The 23,960-nt window shown below is 44.5% G+C and overlaps 1 protein-coding gene across 3 annotated transcripts in view; it reads left to right on the top strand.

Annotated features, from left to right (window-relative positions):
- SEC14L5 (SEC14 like lipid binding 5) overlaps nucleotides 1-23,960 on the top strand; it is a 102,572-nt gene that overhangs the window by 29,297 nt on the left and 49,315 nt on the right. For all 3 annotated transcript variants that reach the window (XM_033914369.1, XM_033914370.1, XM_033914368.1), the window contains 3 exons: nucleotides 2,642-2,791; nucleotides 8,786-8,917; nucleotides 17,624-17,752. In XM_033914369.1, the coding sequence (XP_033770260.1) occupies nucleotides 2,642-2,791; nucleotides 8,786-8,917; nucleotides 17,624-17,752 (411 nt within the window). The remainder of the gene's footprint in view (nucleotides 1-2,641; nucleotides 2,792-8,785; nucleotides 8,918-17,623; nucleotides 17,753-23,960) is intronic.

Here is a 23,960-nt window from a genome sequence, read left to right as displayed (position 1 = left end):
TTCTGCATCATTCTCTTCTTGGTTGGTTTGAGAAATTTTCAGCAGTCCCTCGTATACATTTTTTCTCGATAAATGGCATTAAACTATATGACCGTGGCTCGTATCCCTGCCTTGGAAGCACAGGTAACTGGTCAGGTTTTCAAGATAGTTGTAATGATAGTTGTAGATTCAAACTCACGCTGTTCCTTGTGACCCTGGGCAAGTCACTTAATCCCCCCATTGCCTCAGGTACATTAGATAGATTGTGAACCCACTGGGACAGACAGGGAAAAATGCTTGAGTACCTGAATAAATTCATGTAAACCATTCTGAACTCCCTTTGAAGAACAGTATAGAAAATTGAATAAATAAATAAAATTGGAGACCCATAGGCAAATGTATCTTATGCACTATCTTATGCACTTGTGACTATCCTGAAAGCCAGAATGATTAGTAGGATTGGCCCATGGGTATTGGATGCCCTAGTTGAACCTTCAGCCATGTGTCGCCTCTTCACCACAACTCCTCCTTCCAGAGGTGGCTCAAGGCCCTAATCCCCTTCATAATACAGGATCTCCTCTTCCCTTTCTAGCCCTCCTCCACCCTCACGGCCCAGCAGCCCTCCTTCACCTCAATCTGCCACCACCTTCCTTCTAACCTGAAACTTTAATGGCACTCAACATGGTGGCGGGCCTTTCAGTATAGGCCACACCTGAGCTACCAGCTCTGCACCCTCTGATTTCCTGTCGGAGGGAGTGGGGGAGGGAGCAGTGCTTGAGACAGATCTGTACTGAAAGTCCCACTGCCATGCTGAAGCAGTAAGCCACATCAACACCCTCTATAGTTTTCTACCCTAGGCGGCTACATAGTCTACTTAATGGCAGTCCCAATCCTGCTGACATGCAGGACACGGTTGAGAACTTCTGCCATAAGGTACATTTATCCCTGTTTATCACCACAGCAGCACTCATATAATATAGGATTGCAGCCAGTTACTTCTGCACTTGGCTTTTTGATGACTGGACTGATCCCACTGTGAAGGTCAATTGGAAATTTTTCATACCAGTTGAGTTAGCAGCTTCACCACTCAGTGGTATAGTAGTCACCATCCCAGCACCAGGATTTCCTGCTACTGTCTTGAGCTGCTGTATTTTTAGAATTTTTAGTTGTGTAAAATTGGTGAGAAACAAGGGCTCAGCAGTGACTTGAAAGCAGAAATTCATCCCTGCTCTTTGTGTCTCCTTCCCAGTGGCATAGGGAGAGACAGAGGCACCTGCCATCCACCCCCGGTGGTTGTGTCTATTAAATGCATTCTGCCCCCTCCCCATCTCTTCTAGATGTCACTAGCACTAGCAGGGCCTCCTATCTGCTGTTTGCACCAGCCTCAACCCTCCCTCTAACATTACTTCCTGGTTCCATGAACATAGGCTTACCAGCTATCTGGGAAAACCTGGACATGTCCGGGTGTTGGAAAGCCCTGGCGAGCTCTGGTTGTGTAAGGAGAGCCTCTGAGCATGCGTGGATGCTCCAGGCCCTTCAGATCTGCACATGCTACAGATCCTCCAGATGCGGCCGAAGCTCATCAGGGAAGAAGAGAGGAGGCTTTGTGGGGACGGGACTGGGGCTGGAGGTAAAACTGGGCAGGGCTGTATGTAAAACTAGACAGGGCTGGAGGCGGAACATAGTGGGGCCATGTGTCCAGGGTTTTGCGGCCCAAAATCTGGTAACCCTACATGAATGAACAGGAAGTGATGTTAGAGGGAGGGCTGAGGCCAGCCTGAGCAGTGGAGGGGGGGGGGGGGGAGGAGAGATGCCAGTGCCTCTGCCAAGTTGGTGCCCAGGGTGCTTTTCCCCTGCTTCCCTTTAATGCCATTGCTCTTACTATCGGCAAACCTCATCAGAATTTCTTTCATTCATAGGACTCTGTAATCGAGATCCCCTGTGCCCTTCAAGTTATAGGGCTCTCATTGATGGGCAGGATAGGAAGTCCTTTAATAGAAATTTGATATAAAATAGACAACCTTCAGCTCATGATTTTGTTGTCTGTATAATTTGATTTGTTTGAACAGCTCTATAGATAGACTCCCCCTCCCCATATACACTAAAGAATAATACATCATTCCCTGCTGGAATTCTGTGGGTTTTGAAGGATATTCATATCCAGGCAAGCTCCCAGTTTCAGCTCACATTTCATCATGGGTTATATTCAAAATATACATTTCTTTCCATCCCTTTCTTTGTGCATCTTTCCTGTTGCCATTCCCAAGCTCCTAAAAGTCTTGTTTCTCTCTCTTTTGTGACCCTATTTTTCAATATGGGAGTGATCTGACTGAGATACATAACATTATACCTCAAGTGTCATGGCAAAGCAAACATCTTTGGAAAGTCTGTAATGTGTCTTTGAAGTCTGGGCAGGTGTGCTCCTTTCCTGTATGTGTGTATTCAGCAGTAAAAATTTGTCTGATTTTCAGGACCCAGCCACTGTTTGGTAATTGGGTACTATAAGTTAGGTGCTTTAAATTAACATAGTAACATAGGAAATAATGGCTGTACCACTGCTGTACCAACCAGGCACTGACAAGAACTGATGTTGCATGCAGAAGACTGTAGTTTGAAGTTTTGTGATAGGTTCCTAATGTTTTTCTCCTTTATTGCTTTTCAGGCCTATGAGAAACGCTTCCCTACCTGCCCTCTGATTCCTGTCTTCCTGGGCAGTAACATTCTATCCGAGTACAAGAGCAAAGATGGAGCGCTTCATATAGTGGAGCGCAGCTGCAAACTTAGTGTGGACGCGCCACGCTTGCTGAAGAAGGTGAGCAGAAACACTGTCCTGGTCCACACCTATGACCAAACTTACTGCCACATGCTCTCTGGGTGCCATTTGGAACTACCTCCCGACCTGCTTACGCCAGTTTTGGAAGGTGCTAAAAACGCATCTGTTTTCATTATAGTTTTGCTATGATTCATAATGTCTATGTTGCTAACCTTTATTAATCTTATGTAAGCCGCAATGATTCCCAGTTGACATTTGTGTGGTATAAGAAACAATATGGTATGGTATGGTATGGTATACTCACAGCACACTGCAACTAGTGCCAAGAAATGGGAAGACTACAAGACGCTGGAAAGTTGTATAAAATATTCAAACAAAATGGCTATCGTTACAAAAAAATAAGCCCAACTTCACAGTATCTGTACTTAAGGCAACTATTTAAACAAAAAAAAATTATTTGTTTTTTGCTTTGTCTTTTCTTTGCTTTCCTATTTTAAATGGCGTTCTTTTTGGTTTTTGTTTTTATATATTATGTACACTGTGCTGTTGAAAAATCGAAGTGCGGTGAAAACTTTTTAGATTGTAAACAATTTTTATTGACTGAAAAACAGGCAGAGCCATAGGAAAACTACAGGATACAAAAGACAGCGAACAAAGGCGGGAGATCAACTTAGCAAAGCATAGCAGTACAAAGGCATGCGTCATTTTCATCTACCCACTAACCCCAGAAACCCAGAACTCCCCGCCATCCCCTCTTCCCACCCCCCACCCCCTACCCTCCAAATATGGAGGGGAATGCAAAGGCAGCTCCAGGGTGCAAAAAAGGACCAGGCAAGCCAGTCCTACTTGGAAAAGAAAACACCACCAAGGTTTCCCCAGGGTCTAGACTCTGATGACCCCAGGGCACTCAGCAGAGCAGGGCATCCCCTCCAAAAACAGACCCCTCAACCCCTCCTCCCGCTCCAGAGCAGAGAGATGCGATGATCCAGAGCAGACTAAGGTACACTCAACTGTTAAGCTAGGGTATTGAGTCTAAGGCTGTGCCCCCTAAACATTTTGAAAATTAATTTTTCTGAAATTCAGTTTTTATTTTTTATGGTTTTTATCTGTTAACTATTATTGTAAACCAAGTTGAGCTTTCTTAGAATGATGACTCGGTATATAGAGCCAAGCCTTAGATTAGATTAGATTAGGAAGTTCGTCTTCACCCAACGGGTGGTGGACATCTGGAACGCGCTTCCAGAGGGCGTGATAGGGCAGGGTATGGTATTGGAGTTCAAGAAGGGATTGAACAATTTTCTTAAGGAAAAGGGGATAGAAGGGTATAGATAGAGGGCTACTGTACAGGTCCTGGACCTGATGGGCCACCGCGTGAGCGGACTGCTGGGCATGATGGACCTCTGGTCTGACCCAGCAGAGGCACGACTTATGTCTTCCTGCTTGGGGTTCCCGACAGTTCATGCACAAATTGGGTGTGTTAGGGCAGAAGGAGATTTTGTTGGTTTTGATGACAGGGGTTGCATCCTCCTATTGGAGTTGAAGGAATCGCTTACACTCTTTGATGCTCTTGGAGCATCACTTGGCAAGGGCTAGTCCTAAGAGCAAGAAGCGCTTCCTTCAGATTTTGGAATTCCTATCTACAGGTCTTGCCACCTCGTCCACGTAGTGAGATACTGAATTCCTTCTGATTTTGCAGAGATCTTTGGTGTTTCACCCAGTTGGGGGCTCAGGGATGTTGGCTTGCCTGCCTTCTTTCCTTTTTTTGGTGGGAAGGGGATGTATTCTGTGATTATCATATACAGCTTCCTCCTTACTATTTCCTTCCGGTACTGGACAAGACTACATGAGGCTAAGCTGTAGCTTATAGTTGTTGTTGGGACTTGCTATTTTGGGGGACGTTCAGGGGGAGGGAAGGGGTTTCTGTCATTCTTCAAATTTCTTTGTTACTACAAAGGAAATATTTTAATGACTTGAAGTATATACTTACTTTGCTGGATTATTTTTGTATATTGGATTGTTTGGTTCGGCTGTTGTCATCAGTAAAAAATTGCTGGATTATTTTTATATTTTGATATCTCGTATATTGGATTGTTTGGCTCTGTTGTTGTCATCAATAAAAAATTGTTTCAACATAAATAAGTTCAGTATAAAATCATAACTATTCGAGGCTTGTGCGAATGGGATCAGATGGCTTGCGGGGACGGCAAGGGAACCGAGTTCGTGGGGACAAATTTTTCCTCTGTCTTTCTCCAATACGGGATGTCCATGTCCCTTATTTTTGCCTTCAAGATCTGGACGTTTCCGTTTGTAAAATGGATGTTTTTGTTGGATGTTTCCAGTTCACATCGACGTCCATCTCATGTGTTTTCAAACTGGAAGTATCCTGTTCAAAAATACTTGTGACATGGATGTCCGTTTGGGCATCTTTTCAGAAATGCCCTCCACATCTCCTAACTGCATTGGAAGAGTGAGAACACAGGTAAACAAGTATTTCTGAAACCCCTTTAACTGTATTGCTTTGAGAGGAAAGGGTTAGACCCAGAGCTCATAGTATGGGTATGGCAGTCATTCAGTGTAATACAGGCCCCAGGGACCTGCACTGAAGATCTCCAAGGGAGAGGAGGGAATTGTAGAGTTTTAGTAATTGGTATGGATGGCAGACTGGCTAAGTTGTATAGTTTTTATTTGCCAGCATTTTCTGTGATACCCGTGCAGTATAAAAAGGGTGATTTTTTTTTTTTTTTTTTTTTAACTGTGTGAGTAGGAAATAGGTGGAGGCTTTCGGGAACACTACTGAGGACTGACAAAGAATATAAATAAATCTTTACAAGAAGCTGCCCCTATATAGTTAACCTGTATAGTTAATAGTGCAATGTATGTAGTACCTATTGCACTGTTTTAGTTTGAAAATCAATAAAGATTTACAAAAAAAAAAAAAGAAGCTGCCTCACTGACAGTGTTGAAAAAAGCTATGGAATATAATAAGGGAAAGAGGATGAGATACGGCTAAATTGGGAGATTATCTTGGCTAAGTTTAGTAGCATTTAAGCAACTGATTTCCAGGTGCATAAAAAGAACAAACTCGTATTCAAAATATTTGTAGATAATAATAATAGATTTAATTATATCTCCCTATATCTTAGAGTTCAGAGGGGTTTACATCAAGAATAAATTGCATAATAATAAGTGAGTCTTCAATGATCTTCTACATGTTTGATATGAAAATGAATTCAGAATTAGATCATTTAAAGTTTTATTGCAGATAACCTGCCTGAAAAGATAATGGGGTCTTTTTGCTAAGGCGCCTATTATATTCTATAGGCACCTTAGCATTTAGCGCGTGCTAAATCGGTTAGCATGCCTTAGTAAAATGATCCCAATGTTTTGTCACGGTATCTTTTAAACTGGCATCCTTTAGGAGTCGGAAATGAAAATAAAGTAATTCTACGTGTAAAGCGAATTCCAAAAACATAAGAATAGCTTTACTGGATCAGACCAATGGTCCATCAAGCCCAGTAGCTCGTTCTCACGGTGGCCGATCCAGGTCACTAGTATCTGGCCAAAACCCAAGGAGTAGCAATATTCCACGTTAGTCATTCCCCTAGTCTTTGTAATTTTTGACGGAGTAAAAAAATCGATCCTCTTGTACCCGTTCTACTCCACTCAGGATTTTGTAGACTTCAATCATATCTCCTCCTCAGCCGTCTCTTTTCCAAGCTGAAGAGCCTTTCCTCATATGAGAGGAGTTCCATCCCCTTTACCATCTTGGTCGCTCTTCTTTGAACCTTTTCTAGTGCTACTATATCTTTCTTGAGATAAGGAGACCAGAACTGAATGCAATACTCCAGATGAGGTCACACCATGGAGCGATACAGGGGCATTATAATAATCTTAGTCCTGTTAACCATCCCTTTTTTTTTTTTATAATTCCTAGTATTCTGTTTGCTTTTTTGGCCGCCGACACACATTGGGTGGGAAGGTTTCATAGTATTATCTACAATGATATCCAGATCCTTTTCTTGGGCGCTAATCCCCAAGGTGGACCCGAGCATCCGGTAACAGTGATTCAGGTTATTCTTCCCAATGTGCATCACTTTGCATTTGTCCACATTAAATTTTATCTGCCATTTGGACGCCCAGTCTTCCAGTGTCCTAAGGTCCGCCTAAGATAAGTAGGTGAAATGCCAAAAAGTGTTTTTATAACACAGGCAACCAAATTTGAATATTATTCTGGCTTCAACTGTTAACCGGTGTAATGTGTTCAGATTTCTTCAGACCAAAAATGTAATGAATTGCTGTGTTTTGAATGATTCTGTCTTTTGACGATATTTTTGATAAAAAATTCTTGACTTAATCAAGTTATCATAAATTCTGGTTCTATCGTCATGTTTCCTCATCACTCCTATATTTTACTCCTCCCCCCTTTTTATAAAACCGTAGCGCAGTTTTTAGTGCTGGCCACGGCAGTATCAGCTCCGCCACTCATAGAATTCCTATGAGCGTCGGAGCTGTTACCCCTGTGGCCATTGCCAAAAAACCCACGCTACTGTCTTTGTAAAATGGTTGGGGGTGGGGTTAATTTTCACACTACTTGATGGACTCTAACGTACTCGCCTTTCATTTTTCAGGGAAATATACCATGTTCTCTCCATTTTCTGTTTGATTCACGCTGTCATTGTCTGTCTCACTGGTTCCTAATTCTTTTCAGTTTGGAGGATAGTAAGATGTCTTTCTGCTTTCTTTCATTAAAAATGGAACAGTTCCACATATTGTCAACAATTTTCGCCATTCATAACTATTGCGACACTGCTCTGACTATTTTTCCCTCAGACACAAAGGCCCCGATTCTATAAGTGACGCCTAAAACTTAGGCGCCGAGTAAAGTGGCGCTTAAGAGTAATTCTATAAAAGCTAGATGCACTTTATAGAATCGCGTTTAGTGGTTCTTAAAGTGGGCTTAGGCGTTAATAGATGTTCTAACCTTAGAAGCACCCCATTTATGCCAGGGTTCTCTTGGTCTTAATGAGTGCGCCTAAGTCCAAATTAGGCGCCTAGATGAATAACTGGCCTACAATCTGCCTTCAGACCATGCCTACTTTCTAGTTGGCGCCATGGACAAGTGGTAGGCGCCTACCACATTTAGTTGCCCACCATCCAATTAAGTGCAATTTACATCAGTTAAAAAGTGCTAATTGTTGGGGTTAATTATTGTTATTAATAAGTTAGGCACCTAGATTGGCTAGGCATGCCAATCTAGGTGCCTAACTTTAGATGTCATTTATAGAGTCGGGGCCAAAATGGGAGAATCCTTTGTTTGTTTCATAGGATTTGGAGGGTGGTGCATTATTCCCTCTAAGCTGAGCGGGTGTCCTCCAACTGCAATGCTAGCAGCAGGGAGTGGTATGTTTTTAGTTGCTATAGACAAGCAGATTCCCTGAAGTCAGTGGTGTAGTAAAGGTGGGGTGGAGGGGCGGTCCACCCCAGATGCTGTCTTGGTGGGGGCGCTGGCACCCATCCTTCCCATCCCCGCACTACCCCCACGTGGGTGCATGCCCCTTCCCTTCCCCATACTTTAACGTTCCCAGTGTGAACAGTAACCCCAACCTGCTGCTCACGCCAGCATTGGCTCTTCTTCTGACATCACTTCCTGGACTTTGACATCCTTTTTTCCTTTGGAATTATTGGATATTGTAAATGTATTCAAAACTCATAAATAAAAAAAAACAAAAAACAAAAACAAAGGAAGAGCCGACGCTGGAGCGAGCAGCAGGTTGGGGATGTTGCTCGCGCCGAGAACGTTGAAAAGGTATGGGGGAAGGGAAGGGCATGCACGCAACGGTTGGGGAGTGGGGGAGCGGCGCCTCTCAGCCTTGCTGCGCCACTGCCTGGAGTCCTGCAGAACTTGTCTGTCCCTCACTGTGGAAAATGTGATGGTGACACAGCGCCCTCCAGTGACAGGACTGTTGGTGGAGGACTCCTGCTCAGCTTAAAGGAAACAGTGATGGTAAGGTAAGTGCTTTCCTCTCTTTGCAGATTGCTGGTGTTGAGTTTGTCGTCTTTGTGCAGAAAAACACACTGAACTGGAAGGACCGCACGCTATTGATTGAAGCGCACAATGAGACCTTCAACAATCGAGTCCTCGTTCATGAAACCTGCAGTTATTCTGTAAGTGGCTTTGGCGAATCTCATTGTTACTTTGCTCACCAGATGTCATCATGCAGTCCAATCTAGGTATTATGCACCTCTGTGATGACATCAGCAGTCGTATGTTGTTTCATACAGTGTCTGATCACTTTTAAAAATAGCCGCTCTATTCTGAAATGTCATTGAATCTACCCTACTTCTATTGATCCTTAGGAACCAGACACAAAAGCTAGGGTCTGGTTACCTGTGTTAAAAGCACCTATACGCTGACAATGGAGACATCCAGGGCAGAATCTTTTCAAGGAAGGGGAAGCTCATTGAATAAGTCTGTCTGAAGTTGCCACTTTTCCACATGGCTTGGCAGCTTTTGTGCTCATGGTTCTTCTGTTGCTGGAGCTATGACGCATTTTATGTTAATTATCGCTCTGCATGTTTGTGAGATTGTGCTCTGGGATTCAGCACTGACACATTCTGAATTCTTTCAGTACCAATTTCAGTCTCCAGATCCCATCTCACAGGAGTTCTCTTTCCTCTATCTCTCTAGGCTCCTCTGCTTTTCCTAGGACGCTCATTTGGCCTAGTTACCGGGGACTTATTTACCTTCCCTGTTGTTTTGGGTAGAGCTTTATTTTTTCATAGCTTTTCTCTCTGGGCACTAGCTATACCCCACAAAGGCTTGTTTGCAGTGTGTGCTGCTCTTGGATATAGTTTCAGTAGTAGCTGCCTCTCTATATCCATGGCATCTTCAGTTGAGTCCCAGATATAGGGGAGCAGAGGGCTACTACTACTGCTAGTTATCATTTCTATAGCACTGAAAGGCGTAAACAGCATTGTACATTTAATATTCAATAGATGGTCCCTGCTCAGAAGAGCTTACAATCTAATTTGGACAGACAGGACATCTCAGGGTTGGGGAATTTCTGGTAGAAGGAATGATACATTGGGTAAAGGTATCTGACAGTTAATGAGAGTTAAGAGTTGAAAGCAGCTTCAAACAAGTGAGCTTTTACCTTGGATTTTAATACTGCTAGAAATGGAGCATGATGTATCGATTCTGGCAGCCTGTTACAAGTGTGGCAAGAAAGAAAGGACGGAGTCTGGAGTTGGCATTGGAGGAGAATAAGAGGGACTTACTGAATGACCGGAGTTCACAAGGGGGAGCATAGGGGGAGATAAGTGAGGAGAGATATTGAAGGGCTACAGAGTTAATGTAATTGTAAGCCCAGTGAGAGGAGTATGAACTGTGTTCAGAAACAGATGAGGAGCCAATGAAGTGACTTGAGGAGAGGGGGTAATGTGAGCGTGGTGGCTCTCATGGAATATGAGTTGTGCAGCAGCATTTTGAATGGATTGAAGGGGTGAGAGATGGATGAGGGGGAGACCTGGGAGAAGTACATTGCAGTAGTCTAAGCATGAGGTGATGAGAACATGGATAAGGGTTTTGGTAGTGTGCTCGGAAAGGAGACATTGGATTTTGATAATATTATAGAGCTGGGGTGCTTTCTCCCATTTCTGCTCTCTTGGATTAGAACATGGGTGGGAATATTGTCTTGTTCATTCTTAAGGAATTTACTTTCAGTTGTACTGATCTGAAGAATTCTGTTTCCATATTTGAGGAACATATGTCTGTTTACAATAATTGTTTTTGTTACAGCTCATAAGAACATAAGATTTGCCGCTACTGGGTCAGTCCAGCGGTCCATCGTGCCCAGCAGTTCACTCACGTGGTGGCCTTTAGGTCAAAGACCAGTGCCCTATTTGAGTCTAGCCTTACTTGCGTATATTCTGTTCCAGTAGGAACTTATCCAACCTTACCTTGAATCCCTGAAGGGTGCTTCCCCCTATAACAGCCTCCGGAAGAGTGTTCCAGATTTCTACCACTTCTCCGTTGAGCTTGTCTACTGTAAAAGCATGCACCAGAATAATCCACATACACTTTTAGACATATGAGCCTACTTACATTACTAAAACATAAGAACATAAGAAATGCCTTCACTGGATCAGACCGAGGTCCATCAAGTCCGGCGATCCGCTCACGCGGCGGCCCATATAGGTTCTCTATTATGAAAACCTGAAATTACCGTATCCCTCAATATGATTTGCAAGAAGGTGTATATCCAACTTGTGCTTGAAACCCCGAAAAGTAGTCTCCGCCACAACATCCTCAGGAAGAGAATTCCAAGCGCCCACCACTCGTTGTGAGAAACAGAACTTCCTGGCATTCGTCCTGAACGAGCTGCCACCCAGTTTCAGGCTGTGACCTCTTGTCCGTGTCACATCTGAAAATGTTAGTAATGCTGCTTCTTGGTCTATTTCATCAAATCCTTTTAATATTTTAAAAGTCTCTATCAAATCGCCTCTCAGTCTTCTCCTCTTGAGTGTGAACAGTCCCAGTTTCCTGAGGCGTTCTTCATAGCTCAAATTTTTCATTCCTTTGACTAGTTTCGTGGCTCGCCTTTGCACCTTCCCCAACAGAGTTATGTCCTTCTTAAGGTAAGGAGACCAGTTTTGGACACAGTACTCCAAGTGTGGTCTGACCATTGCTCTATAAAGTGGCATTATGACTTCTTCCGATCTACTCGTGATCCCGTTCTTAATTATGCCCAACATCCTGTTTGCTCTCTTCGCTGCCGCCGCACATTGTGCCGATGGCTTCAGGGTTCTGTCAATCAGTACCCCCAAATCCCTTTCATGTTCGCATTTTGCTAATGTTACCCCAAACATTCTATACTCGTGTTCTTTATTCTTTTTTCCTAGATGCATCACCTTGCATTTATTTATGTTAAAATTCATCTGCCACTTTGTCGCCCATGTTTCCAAAGTGGCAGATGAATTTTAACATAAATAAAGGTGGCTAGCCTGGGCCAATCAGGTCTTAGGATTAGTGGGGATGGGCGGACCCGCTATGCATAAGGCCTGATTGGTCCAGGCTTCTAGAGCTTGAGCCAATCAGGCCTTAGATTTAGCAGGGATGGGCCGGGAAGGGGCGGGCCCATCTCATTTCCACGAGGCGGGCCCGTCAGCTGGACGGCAGCAAGACCCGTCCAGCCGACCAACATGTAAAGGTTAGTTGGGGGAGGGAGGTTAGTTTTGGGGGTGGGGGGGGGTCGTCGGGCTTTCCGGCAGGAGGATTGGGCATCCTCCTGCCCGCGATTACCAGTTTGGGGGGGAGGGGGGTTCCAGGGGGGTTTCGGCAGGAGGACTGGGCATCCTCCTGTCGGCGATGGGACAGGCGGCTGCGGCCGCTATACTTATTGCAGTAGGGAGATCCCTTGCTGCCATAAGTATAGCGGCCGCGTCTAATTTAACTCGATTCTCTAACCGGCGTCTGTACCATGGATGCCGGTTACAGAATCGGGGTTTAGTGTAGGACCGATTCTGTATAGGACACCTCTCCTGGGCGTCCTATACAGAATCAGGGCCTTTGGGTATCTTTTTAGTACTTAGACACTTTTAAAATAGGTTTAGCTCCGAACTTCTAAGTTCTATCCTGAACGTCTTAGGAAAGGTTTGATTATTGCCACAAAATATCCCAAGTCTAAGCCCACTCTTAACATGCTACCAACACTCCTCCCTTGAATTTTGGACACAGAGCAGCTGGGATGCCTAGCATGATGTCCAGAAAGTTAGAGGAATGGTCTAATGCCTGGCAACTAAAATTCAATGCAAAGAAATGCAGAGTAATGCATTTGGGGATTAATAATAGGAAGGAACCGTATATGCTGGGAGGAGAGAAGCTGATATGCACGGACGGGGAGAGGGACCTTGGGGTGATAGTGTCCGAAGATCTAAAGGCGAAAAAACAGTGTGACAAGGCAGTGGCTGCTGCCAGAAGGATTCTGGGCTGTATAAAGAGAGGAGTAGTCAGTAGAACGAAGAAGGTGTTGATGCCCCTGTACAGGTCATTGGTGAGGCCCCACTTGGAGTATTGTGTTCAGTTTTGGAGACCGTATCTGGCGAAAGACGTAAGAAGACTTGAGGCGGTCCAGAGGAGGGTGACGAAAATGATAGGAGGCTTGCGCCAGAAGACGTATGAGGAGAGACTGGAAGCCCTGAATATGTATACCCTAGAGCAGGGGTGTCAAAGTCCCTCCTCGAGGGCCGGAATCCAGTCGGGTTTTCTGGATTTCCCCAATGAATATGCATTGAAAGCAGTGCATGCAAATAGATCTCATGCAGATTCATTGGGGAAATCCTGAAAACCCGACTGGATTCTGGCCCTCGAGGACCGACTTTGACACCTGTGCCCTAGAGGAAAGGAGAGACAGGGGAGATATGATTCAGACGTTCAAATACTTAAAGGGTATTAACGTAGAACAAAATCTTTTCCAGAGAAAGGAAAATGGTAAAACCAGAGGACATAATTTGAGGTTGAGGGGTGGTAGATTCAGGGGGCAATGTTAGGAAATTCTACTTTACGGAGAGGGTGGTGGATGCCTGGAATGCGTTCCCGAGAGAGGTGGTGGAGAGTAAAACTGTGACTGAGTTCAAAGAAGCGTGGGATGAACACAGAAGATTTAGAATCAGAAAATAATATTAAAGATTGAACTAGGCCAGTTACTGGGCAGACTTGTACGGTCTGTGTCTGTGTATGGCCGTTTGGTGGAGGATGGGCAGGGAAGGGCTTCAATGGCTGGGAGGGTGTAGATGGGCTGGAGTAAGTCTTAACAGAGATTTCGGCAGTTAGAACCCAAGCATAGTACCAGGTAAAGCTTTGGATTCTCGCCCAGAAATAGCTAAGAAGAAAAAAAAAAAAACTTAAATTGAATCAGGTTGGGCAGACTGGATGGACCATTCGGGTCTTTATCTGCCGTCATCTACTATGTTATATGTTACTATGTACTATGGTTTTGAAAATCAGCACTTCGACTTTTAATGCCATTTATTTGGACGTTAAATTAAGTTCTGGATATAAATTTTCAATATACCTCTTTGGCCTCAGACCCACCACTCCACCGCCAAATAAAATATTATAGCAGGAAGAATTGCATGGCTCTTCATAATTGGTCCACCAAATATTTTTCTTACAACCTAATTTAAATTCATTTTATTTTATATATAAGTTAATAATTTTCCCAATAAATAATGCTTTATAGTTGTTCTAATGACCCGACATGTTTCGCACTCTTTGTGCTTTATCAAGGGTCCCCCTACAAAAAAAGGAAAACAGTCAATACCCTCCATTAACCCGCTTTTCCCGTTAGCTTTTAATCATGCACAAATTCATAATAAACAAAATTTAAAACTGACTCACCATGGTCGCTGTTGTCATCCAACTCATAAACTATTTAAAGAGCAAGATGGCAGCGGTGTCCTATCCCAATGTTTAAATACACTCTCTGATCAGCTGATAACCCCTGCCTCCTATTAGACAAGCCTATCCTATCAACGACGCCCATTCTGTCTCCGTATTCAAACCCCGTTCAACAGTATCAAGCTGATAAATCAATCGCTGTTCCCTTTCATGCAAGATTTTCTATATATTTCCTCCCCCCCCCACCCCTGCTGAATACTATCAATAATACGCCACTGCATCTCCTCCACCTTATGACCCTTCACAATCCAATGTTGGACCATCGGGGCTTGCAGGCATTCAATTATCAACCGAGATTTATGCTCTGTTAGTCTTGTCTTTACAGGTCTGCTCGTGCGTCCGATATACATCAGCTTGCACGGGCAGACAATTGCATAAACCACTTGCTGGTACAGTTAGTGGTCCCCTTTGATCTTAATACCATATTCCTCCCCGGGATCTGCCAACGATCACCCTCAATAGTCATACTGCACCACTGGCACCTGCCACATATAACATGACCCCTCCCTAGGGCCTTTCTTCCCCCCAATTTTTGACCGTGGTGAGTCAGTTTTAAATTTTGTTTGTTATGAAGTGGTGCATGATTAAAAGCTAACGGGAAAAGCGGGTTAATGGAGGGTATTGACTGTTTTTTCTTTTTTTTTATAGGGGGACCCTTGATAAAGCACAAACAGTGTGAAACATGTCGAGTCATTCCCTCCCAGGTCACACAAACTAAGCTAAGTTTTAGAACAACTATAAAGCATTATTTATTGGGGAAATTATTAATTAACTTATATATAAAATAAAATGAATTTAAATGAGGTTGTAAGAAAAATATGAGAGTGTGGCGCCGTGGTTAAAGCTACAGCCTCAGTCCCCTGAGGTTGTGGGTTCAAACCCACGCTGCTCCTTGTGACCCTGGGCAAGTCACTTAATCTCCCCATTGCCCCAGGTACGTTAAATAGATTGTGAGCCCGCCGGGACAGAGATGGAAAACTGCTCGAGTACCTGAATAAATGCATGTAAACCGTTCTGAGCTCCCCTGGGAGAATGGTATAGAAAATTGAATAAATAAATAATTCTTCCGGTAGTTCACGATATAAGATCCAAGATGGCCGACGGTCTCTGAGGCTGAGCAGCACGCCGGAGGAGATTGTTTGGAAATTTTTCTTGGAGGAGAATTACTTACTTGAATATGCCGAAGAGGAGAGGTCGCAGCGCCGCTGGAGCCTCGCGGCGTTCTGCGGTGTCCTCTTTGGGCAATATCGAAGAACTCCTGCGTCGGATGCAGGATATCCCGGCAGCGTCGGCAACCCCGCTGGAGACGCCTCAGAGGGGCGGAAATGAGGTTATCTCCTTGGGGCTAGAGACAACGCTGAGCCCCGACGCTAGGTCACCTCCCCCACCTCCTCAGGTTACCAGCTCCCCACGAGTGGAGGAGCTACCGGAAGAAGGCAAGCACCTACCCTCGGAGGCTAGGAAGAACATGGAGAGGAGCGAGGAGATGGACTCCCTGAGTTTTCAGGTGAGTCCAAGAAGTACTGAGGACTTGGAAACATCAGGGATTACCCCAGTCCAGCAGAAGGATTGCCAGGAACAGCTAACAATTGGTGAGACTATTCAAGTTTCTAATGTTTCATATGTTATAGAAAAACCCAGAGAAGTAACACTGGATTCAATTTGGGACCTAGTTGCTGACCTAGCCAAGTCTGTTAAGCCCCAGCTTTTGCAGCTGGAAAATAAAATCATACTTCAAGAAACTGAGATAAAAAATATAAGGGTTGAAATTGACGAATCCAAGAATTCTATTGTGAATATACAACAGGAATTAAAAGCATCAAAACAGCTTAGTGATGCATTAGTAAAAGATAACACAAATTTACGCAGAAAAGTGGAAACTTTGGAGAACTTTTCTAGTAATAATAATCTCCGACTGATTAATTTTCCTAGGATAACCTCGGTGACACCTAGGGATATGTTGAAACGCTACATGTTGGAGATTCTAGGTATTCCAGAGGATACATTACCACCACTTACTCAAGTATATTATTTGCCAGTGAAAGTTATTAAATCACCATCTAAACCACAGGAGTATAATCAACCACTTAATGTTTCAGCAATGCTGGAACTCTCGGACAGAGAAGCTGCATCTCCGGCAACATTGCTTCTCACTGTGGCTCTTGCACCAGATAAAAATTGGTTGCTTAGACTGTTCTTTAGAAATAAAATGAAATAATTTCTTGGATATAAAATTTTAATGTTTCCAGATTTGGCACAGGACACTCAAAGAAGACGGCGAGAATTTCTTTTGATGAAGCCAGGAGTTGCATCTCTTGGAGGGACTTTCTTTCTATGGCACCCTTGTAAATGTGTAATACAATACCATATGAAAAAATATATATTCTTTGAGCCATTCCAGTTGACAGCCTTTCTGGCAGGAACTCGACTGGATGAAGGGAAATTAAAGTGAAGTGCAATTGAATAAATGATATCCTTTCTCAGCTAAAGGGATCTTGTTTTCCTGAATAAATGATATCCTTCCTCAGCTAAGGGATTTTGTTTTCCTAATATTTGAATTGATATTTGTTAGCATTTAATATGTCCGCCTTATCCTTCTTGGATCTAATTTAGAGGACTTGAGCTGAATTTAAGCTAAACATTTATTTTTATTTTATTTGATTATTATGTATTTTACCTACGAGTATTATTTTCCTGCTTTTCTTCAACTTTCTGTACAAGTGGATACTTGATTTATAAAATGTAAAAATTTGATAAATAAAAAAAAAAAATAATAATAATTCTTCCCACTATAAGATTTTATTTGGCGGTGGAGTGGTAGGTCTGAGGCCAAAAAGGTATATTGAAAATTTATATCCAGAACTTTACTTATAGTAGTAAGTGGTTCTGGACTTACCCTAAGTTTGATATTAATACTTTGGAGATTTATTTGGGCGTTTGCATTTTTTTTTTTTTTTTTAAATGAGCCCATTAATCTCTATCTCTCCCTGCCAATTTTGGAGCACAGACCGTAGAAATCTGCCCAGCATTGTTCCTACTTCCCAACTACTGGAGTTACCATCGAATCCCACCCCGTCCCTGATTCTGATGTTTTTGTCCTATACGAGACTCGGACGGTAGAAGTCTGCCTGGTATTAGTCTAATTTCTCAGCCTCTGAAGCTGCCATCAAAGCTCTCTCCATCTATGAGGCCATTTACGTTTTGCTTTTCCATCCTTTTTCTATACAGTGATTATCCCATGCATTCTTGCATTCCATTACCATTTTTGTCTTTACAACCTCCCACAGGAAAATATTGCAGGCATCCACCACCCTTTCTGTAAAAAATGTATTTCCTAATGTTGCTCCTAAGTCTCCCATCCCTCTCATAACCTTTGACCTCTTGCATTTATTTTCTTTTTTTCTGGGTTCAAGGTTCATCCTGAGAATGAGGACTGGACGTGCTTTGAGCAGTCTGCATCCCTTGACATCAAGTCATTTTTTGGGTTTGAAAGCACAGTGGAAAAAATAGCAATGAGACAGTACACAGCAAACATCAAGAAGGTGAGTAAACAAGGCAGCCTGACAGAAAGGACAGCTGCCGGTTCCTTTAAGAGTCTGACTTTAAATATGCACCAGTACTGCTTACCACAGGGAGAAAATCCAGCCTCCTCAGTTATATTTTTAGTGTTGTACTGTGATATTGAGAATCTGACTTGCATTGCTGCAGGTGTGATATTTGGCAAGATTTCCAAACAGAAATAGCCACATCCTATATTTATAAAAATAAAGTATTGGCAAGCATGGGATTCCCTGGGGATTAGGGATCTCAGAATTGTTTGAGATTTTCATGTTTTCTTGGCGCTACAGGAAAAGTTTGGATAGGAATTACCGTATGTTTGAAGATACTTTCAAAACAAGTGTTGGGTTAAGTGGGAGGCCTTAGGGCAATCTGTTAAAAAGATGCCCATGGGAGATATAGATGAGCATTTTCGATATGACTTCCAAATCCAAGTTTGGATCTTTTGCAGAAGAAGCACAAAATGCTAGTACCAAACATGCCCATTTTCAAAACTGCAAAATGTCTATCTTGTTTTTAAAAAAAAATTATAATTTTCCAGGTGTACGACTTTCTTTTTGAACAATTTAAAAAAACCGATATCCAAAAGTAAAATTCATGAAACAAGACATTGGTACGTAGGGGGGGGGGGGGCAGCATTCTTAGATGACTGGCCACACAGACATCCCTGCAAAGTAGTGCTACTGCAGTGAACTTCACATAAATGGTCCCATGTAGAGAATGATACGGGGACAAATTTTTCTCCATCTCAACAGGAACTCGATTTCCCTGTCCTGTCCCCGTGAGTTTTGTTGCTGTCCCTGTCCCATTCTCCTATGCTCTGCCTTAACCGCAAAAGCCTTGAACGTTTATGATTTTAAAAGTGTTTGAGGCTGGTGCAGATGTGGACAGAGCTTGCAGGAATGGTGCCGGGACAGGAAAAGAACTCGACAGGACAGGAAAATGAGTTGCCTCGGGGACAGAGAAAAAATTGTCCCCAAGTCATTCTCTAGTCCCATGTCCACATCTCACCATAATCCCATTATATTGTATAGTAAGCTCTCCAAAACCCAACAAATACCTACTGTACCCAACGGAACACCATATCAATAGTCTTTATGCCTGCAGGTGACACTTTTATGATGGTACAGTGAGTTTTTGTTGGGGGTCATGTCTTCCACCTCAAGTGTAGTAGATAGAGTGGGATATGGGCCTGGGTCCCCTTCTCTGCAGTCCACTGCACTGACCACCCAGGCTACTCCAAAGACCTGCAATTGGCATACAGGCAGGTATGTACTGTTTTTTGTTTACAGTACTCCCCCCAATATTCGCGGGGGGTTCCATTCCAGGAACCCCCGCGAATCTTGGAAAAACCACAAATACGGCTTTTCGTGGGGGAGACTGGAGAGGGCAGTGGGAGAAGCAGGAGAGAGCAGCAGGAGTGCCGGGGAATGAAGGAAATCACTCGCTGTATGCTCCGACCCCCTCTTCCTGTACTAAAGTCGGGCCTTACCAATCAGGAGCTGCGTGTCAAAGCAGCTCCTGATTGGTGAGGCCCAACTTTAGTGCGGGAAGAGGGGGTCGGAGCATACAGCGAGTGATTTCCTTCACTTGCTGGTGCTCCGGCTGCTCTCTCCTGCCTCTCCAGCTGTCCTCTCCTGGTTGGCGGTTTGCGGTCGGAAAATACTGTGAATGACTGGGACCGCCAACCGCGAATGACAGGGGGAACACTGCTCATATTTGGGGTTTTGGAGGGAGTTGGTGACCACTAGGGGAGTGTGTGTGTGTGGGGGGGGGAGGAGGGTCATGCTCCTATCCCCCTAGTGGCCATCCTTTTTGCCACTTATTCATTGTTAATACAGATCTACTCCCAAATGTCCAAATTGTGCCCTTGACATACGAGGGTGGTTTGAAAAGTTTGGTAAATTTCCAAGAGATGGCGCCGCATTTCTTTGTCATCGATGCCATAGATGAGTATTTTGCAGAGTTCAACAAAACCTATTTTTCTGACAAGATGAAAAAACTGGAAACTTGCTGTACTAAGAGGGGCATAATCAAAACCAACGTCCAAGTCTCCTTTTGGCCTAAGGCCCTAGGTGTACAAAGTAGGCAGTAGGGAAATGTCCATTCTCAAAAAAAATAAAATGCCCAAAATGTGATTTTTTTTTTTTTAAGAATGGCCTACCTGTACGTTCAGCAGTTTAATCACCCAGACTGCTACTTCGTGTATGTTTAGAACACATTCCCGACCCCAAAAAATCGCCTAAGTCCCAAACGCCCAAAACAGACCTTTTAGGCAAAGTAGGGGCCAGTCCTTCGCCTAAAAGCACGATTCTCTAACCGGCGTTTTTCATAAACAACGCCAGTTAGAGAATCGTGGAAGCAATGATTAGTACTTTGTCAATTTGATGTAGATCAATGTTTCCCAACCCTGTCCTGGAGGACCACCAGCCAGTCGGGTTTTTGGGATAACCCTAATGAATATGCATGAGGGAGATTTGCATATAATGGAGGTGACAGGCATGCAAATCTGCTCCATGCATATTCATTAGGGCTATCCTGACAACCTTACTGTCTGGTGGTCCTCCAGGACCAGGTTGGGAACCACTGGTGTATGGTGTTTTTACCATGGGGGGGATGTAGAGAGGTAGGTACAGGATGGTGGGGGTATGGACAGGAGTTGGAAGAGTTGTTTTAAGTTTATTGGGGATTTACTATCCCACTCATTGTAAAGAGCCATCTGGGCAACGTACATTCTCAGAACAATCCTGAGAATGGGTAACAAGTGGATCAATTTTATTTTTTACTGCATCAAGATTTACAAAGACTAGGGGACACTCGATGAAGTTAGAGTAACACTTTTAAAACCAATAGGAGGAAATATTTGTTCACTCGGAGAATAGTTAAGCTCTGGAACGCATTGCCAGAGGATGTGGTAAGAGTGGTTAATGTAGCTGGCTTAAAGAAAAGCTTTGGACAAGTTCCTGGAGGAAAAGTCCATAAACTGCTGTTGAGACAGATATGGGAGAAGCCATTGCTTGCCCTGGATCGGTGGCATGGAATGCTGCTATTTGGGTTTTTGCCAGGCACTTGTGACTTGGATTGAAGACAGGATACTGGGCTAGAAGGACCATTGGTCTGATCCAGAAAGGCTATTCTTATATTCTTAATAGGATAAAAGAAGGAGGGGGGTATAAGACTAAGACATGAAATAAAGGCAGTACAACAATGGGGCAGTACAAACAAATGGCAGTGGGGCAGTACAACAATGTACCGTATTTTCACACATATAACGCGTGCGTTATACACGATTTTACAAACCGTGCATAACTGTGCGCGTTATACGTGTGAGCGCGTTGTACAAATTTTTTTTTTCATTCCGATCCGGTATCCCCCTTGCGAACTGGCATCCTCCCCCCCCGCTCGCGTCACCCCCCCTCCCCTGCGATCCTACATCCCCCCCCACCACCGCAAAACATCTCTTACCCGATTGGTCACCGGCACCAGCACCAGGACGTGCCAGTGCCAGTGCCCGAAGATCCTCCCTCGTTGGGCTGGGCTTGGCTGGGCTGGGCGGTGCGAGGGAGATCCTCCTTCTTCCCTGTGCCGGGCTGGACTGGGCTTTGAGCATTTGCGCATGCTCAAAGCCTTCTGGTCTCGCTCTCTCCAAGATTTTCAGAATCTCGGAGAGAGCGAGACCAGAAGGCTTTGAGCATGCGCAAATGCTCAAAGCCCAGTCCAGCCCGGCACAGGGAAGAAGGAGGATCTCCCTCGCACTGCCCAGCCCAGCCCAACGAGGGAGGATCTTTGGGCACTGGCACATCCTGTGCATTGGTGCTGGTGCCGGTGCCCAATTGGGTAAGAGATGTTTTGCGGTGCTGGGGGGGGATATAGGATCGCGGGGGAGGGGGGGTGATGTGAGCGGGGGGGGGGGAGGATGCCGGTTCGCAGGCCAGAAGAGTAAGCGGGAGTGGGAGGAGGTTATAGCAGCATGCGCGGTATACGCGTGTGCATACTATATAAAAAATTTTTTACAGAAATGCTTTGGACCCGCGCACTATACGCGTATGCGTGTTATACACGTATGTGCGTTATGTGTGAAAATACTGTAACTAGGAAAGTAATGGGTAGTACATAAGGAGGGGGAATAGGTGTCTTTCTGTCACATCCCATCCAGATGAAATAGGTGTAGGCATCTGTGAATAAGAAGGTTTTTAACTCAGTTTTTGAGAGTGTCTGTTGTCAGATTAATTGTGGTAAGCAGTTTCAGAGTTCTGGGACTCAAGAGGGCTTCTGCATCTTGGAAAATATTTTCAAACTGGTCGATAAGCTGCTGACTGGTTAACTCCCTTGTTTGCAGCTATACGGTTAGGACTGCTGAAAATGACCAGTTAGCACTGAACTTCAAGCTGACTATGTCAGGAGCAACCCAGGGCCACTCTGGGTTAGTTTCTGGTTACATCCCAATATTCAGACATAACTGGCCAGATTATGGATCAATAAGACCTGCCTAAAATAGCTGTCCTGTCTTTATATGCTGACTCGTGGCTGGTTAAGTCTGAATATTAACTTATCTGGTCTTATGCTAGCTGGCTTAGCAAACTCTGAAAATTCAATGCAGAAGCCCAGACAAGGCCCAGCGTTGAATTTCCAGTTTGTGTTGGCGGGGGACAAAAAAATGCCTTCTGCTGCCAGCTGAATATCAGGGGGTATATAACCAACAGTAAAGCAAGGTGGGAAGTACTGGGGAGCTACTGTAATTTTAATGATAACAAAAGGAGTTCAGTAGGCCAGGATTTGCATATGAGCTAGACCAGTGTTTTTCAACCTTTTTTGGGCAAAGGCACACTTGTTTCATGAAAAAAATCACGAGGCACACCACCATTAGAAAATGTTAAAAAATTTAACTCTGTGCCTATATTGACTATATATAAAGTAATTCTCTTGAATAGGAATCAAATAAACACAAAGAAAGTATTTTATAATGCTGCCACCGCCAACAACACCGTTGGCGGCGGTGGCACTCAATGGCTAAAGAGCCGCAGTTTGCCGGCCTAGGGATAACACTGGAGGGTGGCCAGCTGTGCACCCCCTTGGGACGTAAACCCGGGGTGGGGCAGACCGCCCCCCCCACCCCTGGTATGCCACTATCTGTACCTCACTCCCTATGACCAAAAGTTCTCCTTTCTTCTATTCCCCGTGTACACAACCATCTCTTTCCCTCCCTTCCTCTCTCCAAAGTCCATGCCTTCTGTGTCCAAACACTCATTCCCTCCCCCACCTCAGCATCTCTTTCCCTCCCTTCCTCTCTCCCAAGTCCATTTCTTCTGTGTCCAAAAACGCATTCCCTCCCCCACCTCAGCATCTCTTTCCCTCCCTTCCTCTCTCCCAAGTCCATTTCTTCTGTGTCCAAAAACGCATTCCCTCCCCCACCTCAGCATCTCTTTCCCTCCCTTCCTCTCTCCCAAGTTCATGCCTTGTGTCCAAAACGCACTCCCTCCCCCCTTTTGTGTTCTGTGTTTGCCTCCCAGCCCATCTTTGCAACTTTCTCAGCAAAACGAAGTTCAAGCCGCGAGGCTTGTCTTCTGCTTCCTGCCTGCCCTGCCGCGCACAAATAGCCGAACGGAAGTATTCTCCGACGTCAGCGCTGACATCGGAGGGCAGGCTTTGCTTAAGCCCTCCCTCCGACGTCAGCGCTGACATCGGGGAACGCTTGCGATCGGCTATATGTTAGCTGCAGGGCAGGCAGGAACAGAAGACGAGCTTCACGGCTCGAGATGTATTGAACTCCGCGGGTCCCCCGTCCAGCTCTCTCCTGTCCACGTGGGGCGGACCGCCCCTCTCCCTAGACTGGTGGTACTGCCCTGATGGCGGCCCTGACAGTACGGCACACCAGGCAACATCTCGCGGCACACTAGTGTGCCGCGGAACAGCGGTTGAAAAACACTGAGCTAGACAAGCTACAGCTTAAGGCCTAACATTAAAAGGGGACTTGCACTTCATTTGCAAGGAAAATTATTGAACCTAAAATTTACTTCCTATTTAATTGATAGAGGTGGGGGGGGGTAGCTCTTAGATGATACCGCTTAGAGGCCACAATAGACATAAATAAATCCAGCCCCGGAGTCCAGCGAGAACTGCCCTAGCTCACTGTGAATTGATGAGAGATTCAGGGGGAAAAAAAAAAAATGAATTTGTATCCTTTTTGTGCCC

This window comes from Geotrypetes seraphini, chromosome 11 (genome assembly GCF_902459505.1).
Source record: "Geotrypetes seraphini chromosome 11, aGeoSer1.1, whole genome shotgun sequence".
In the NCBI taxonomy this organism is placed as follows: domain Eukaryota; kingdom Metazoa; phylum Chordata; class Amphibia; order Gymnophiona; family Dermophiidae; genus Geotrypetes; species Geotrypetes seraphini.
The sequence above is the reverse complement of the archived record's forward strand: the minus strand, read 5'-3'. Positions and strand labels throughout refer to the sequence as shown.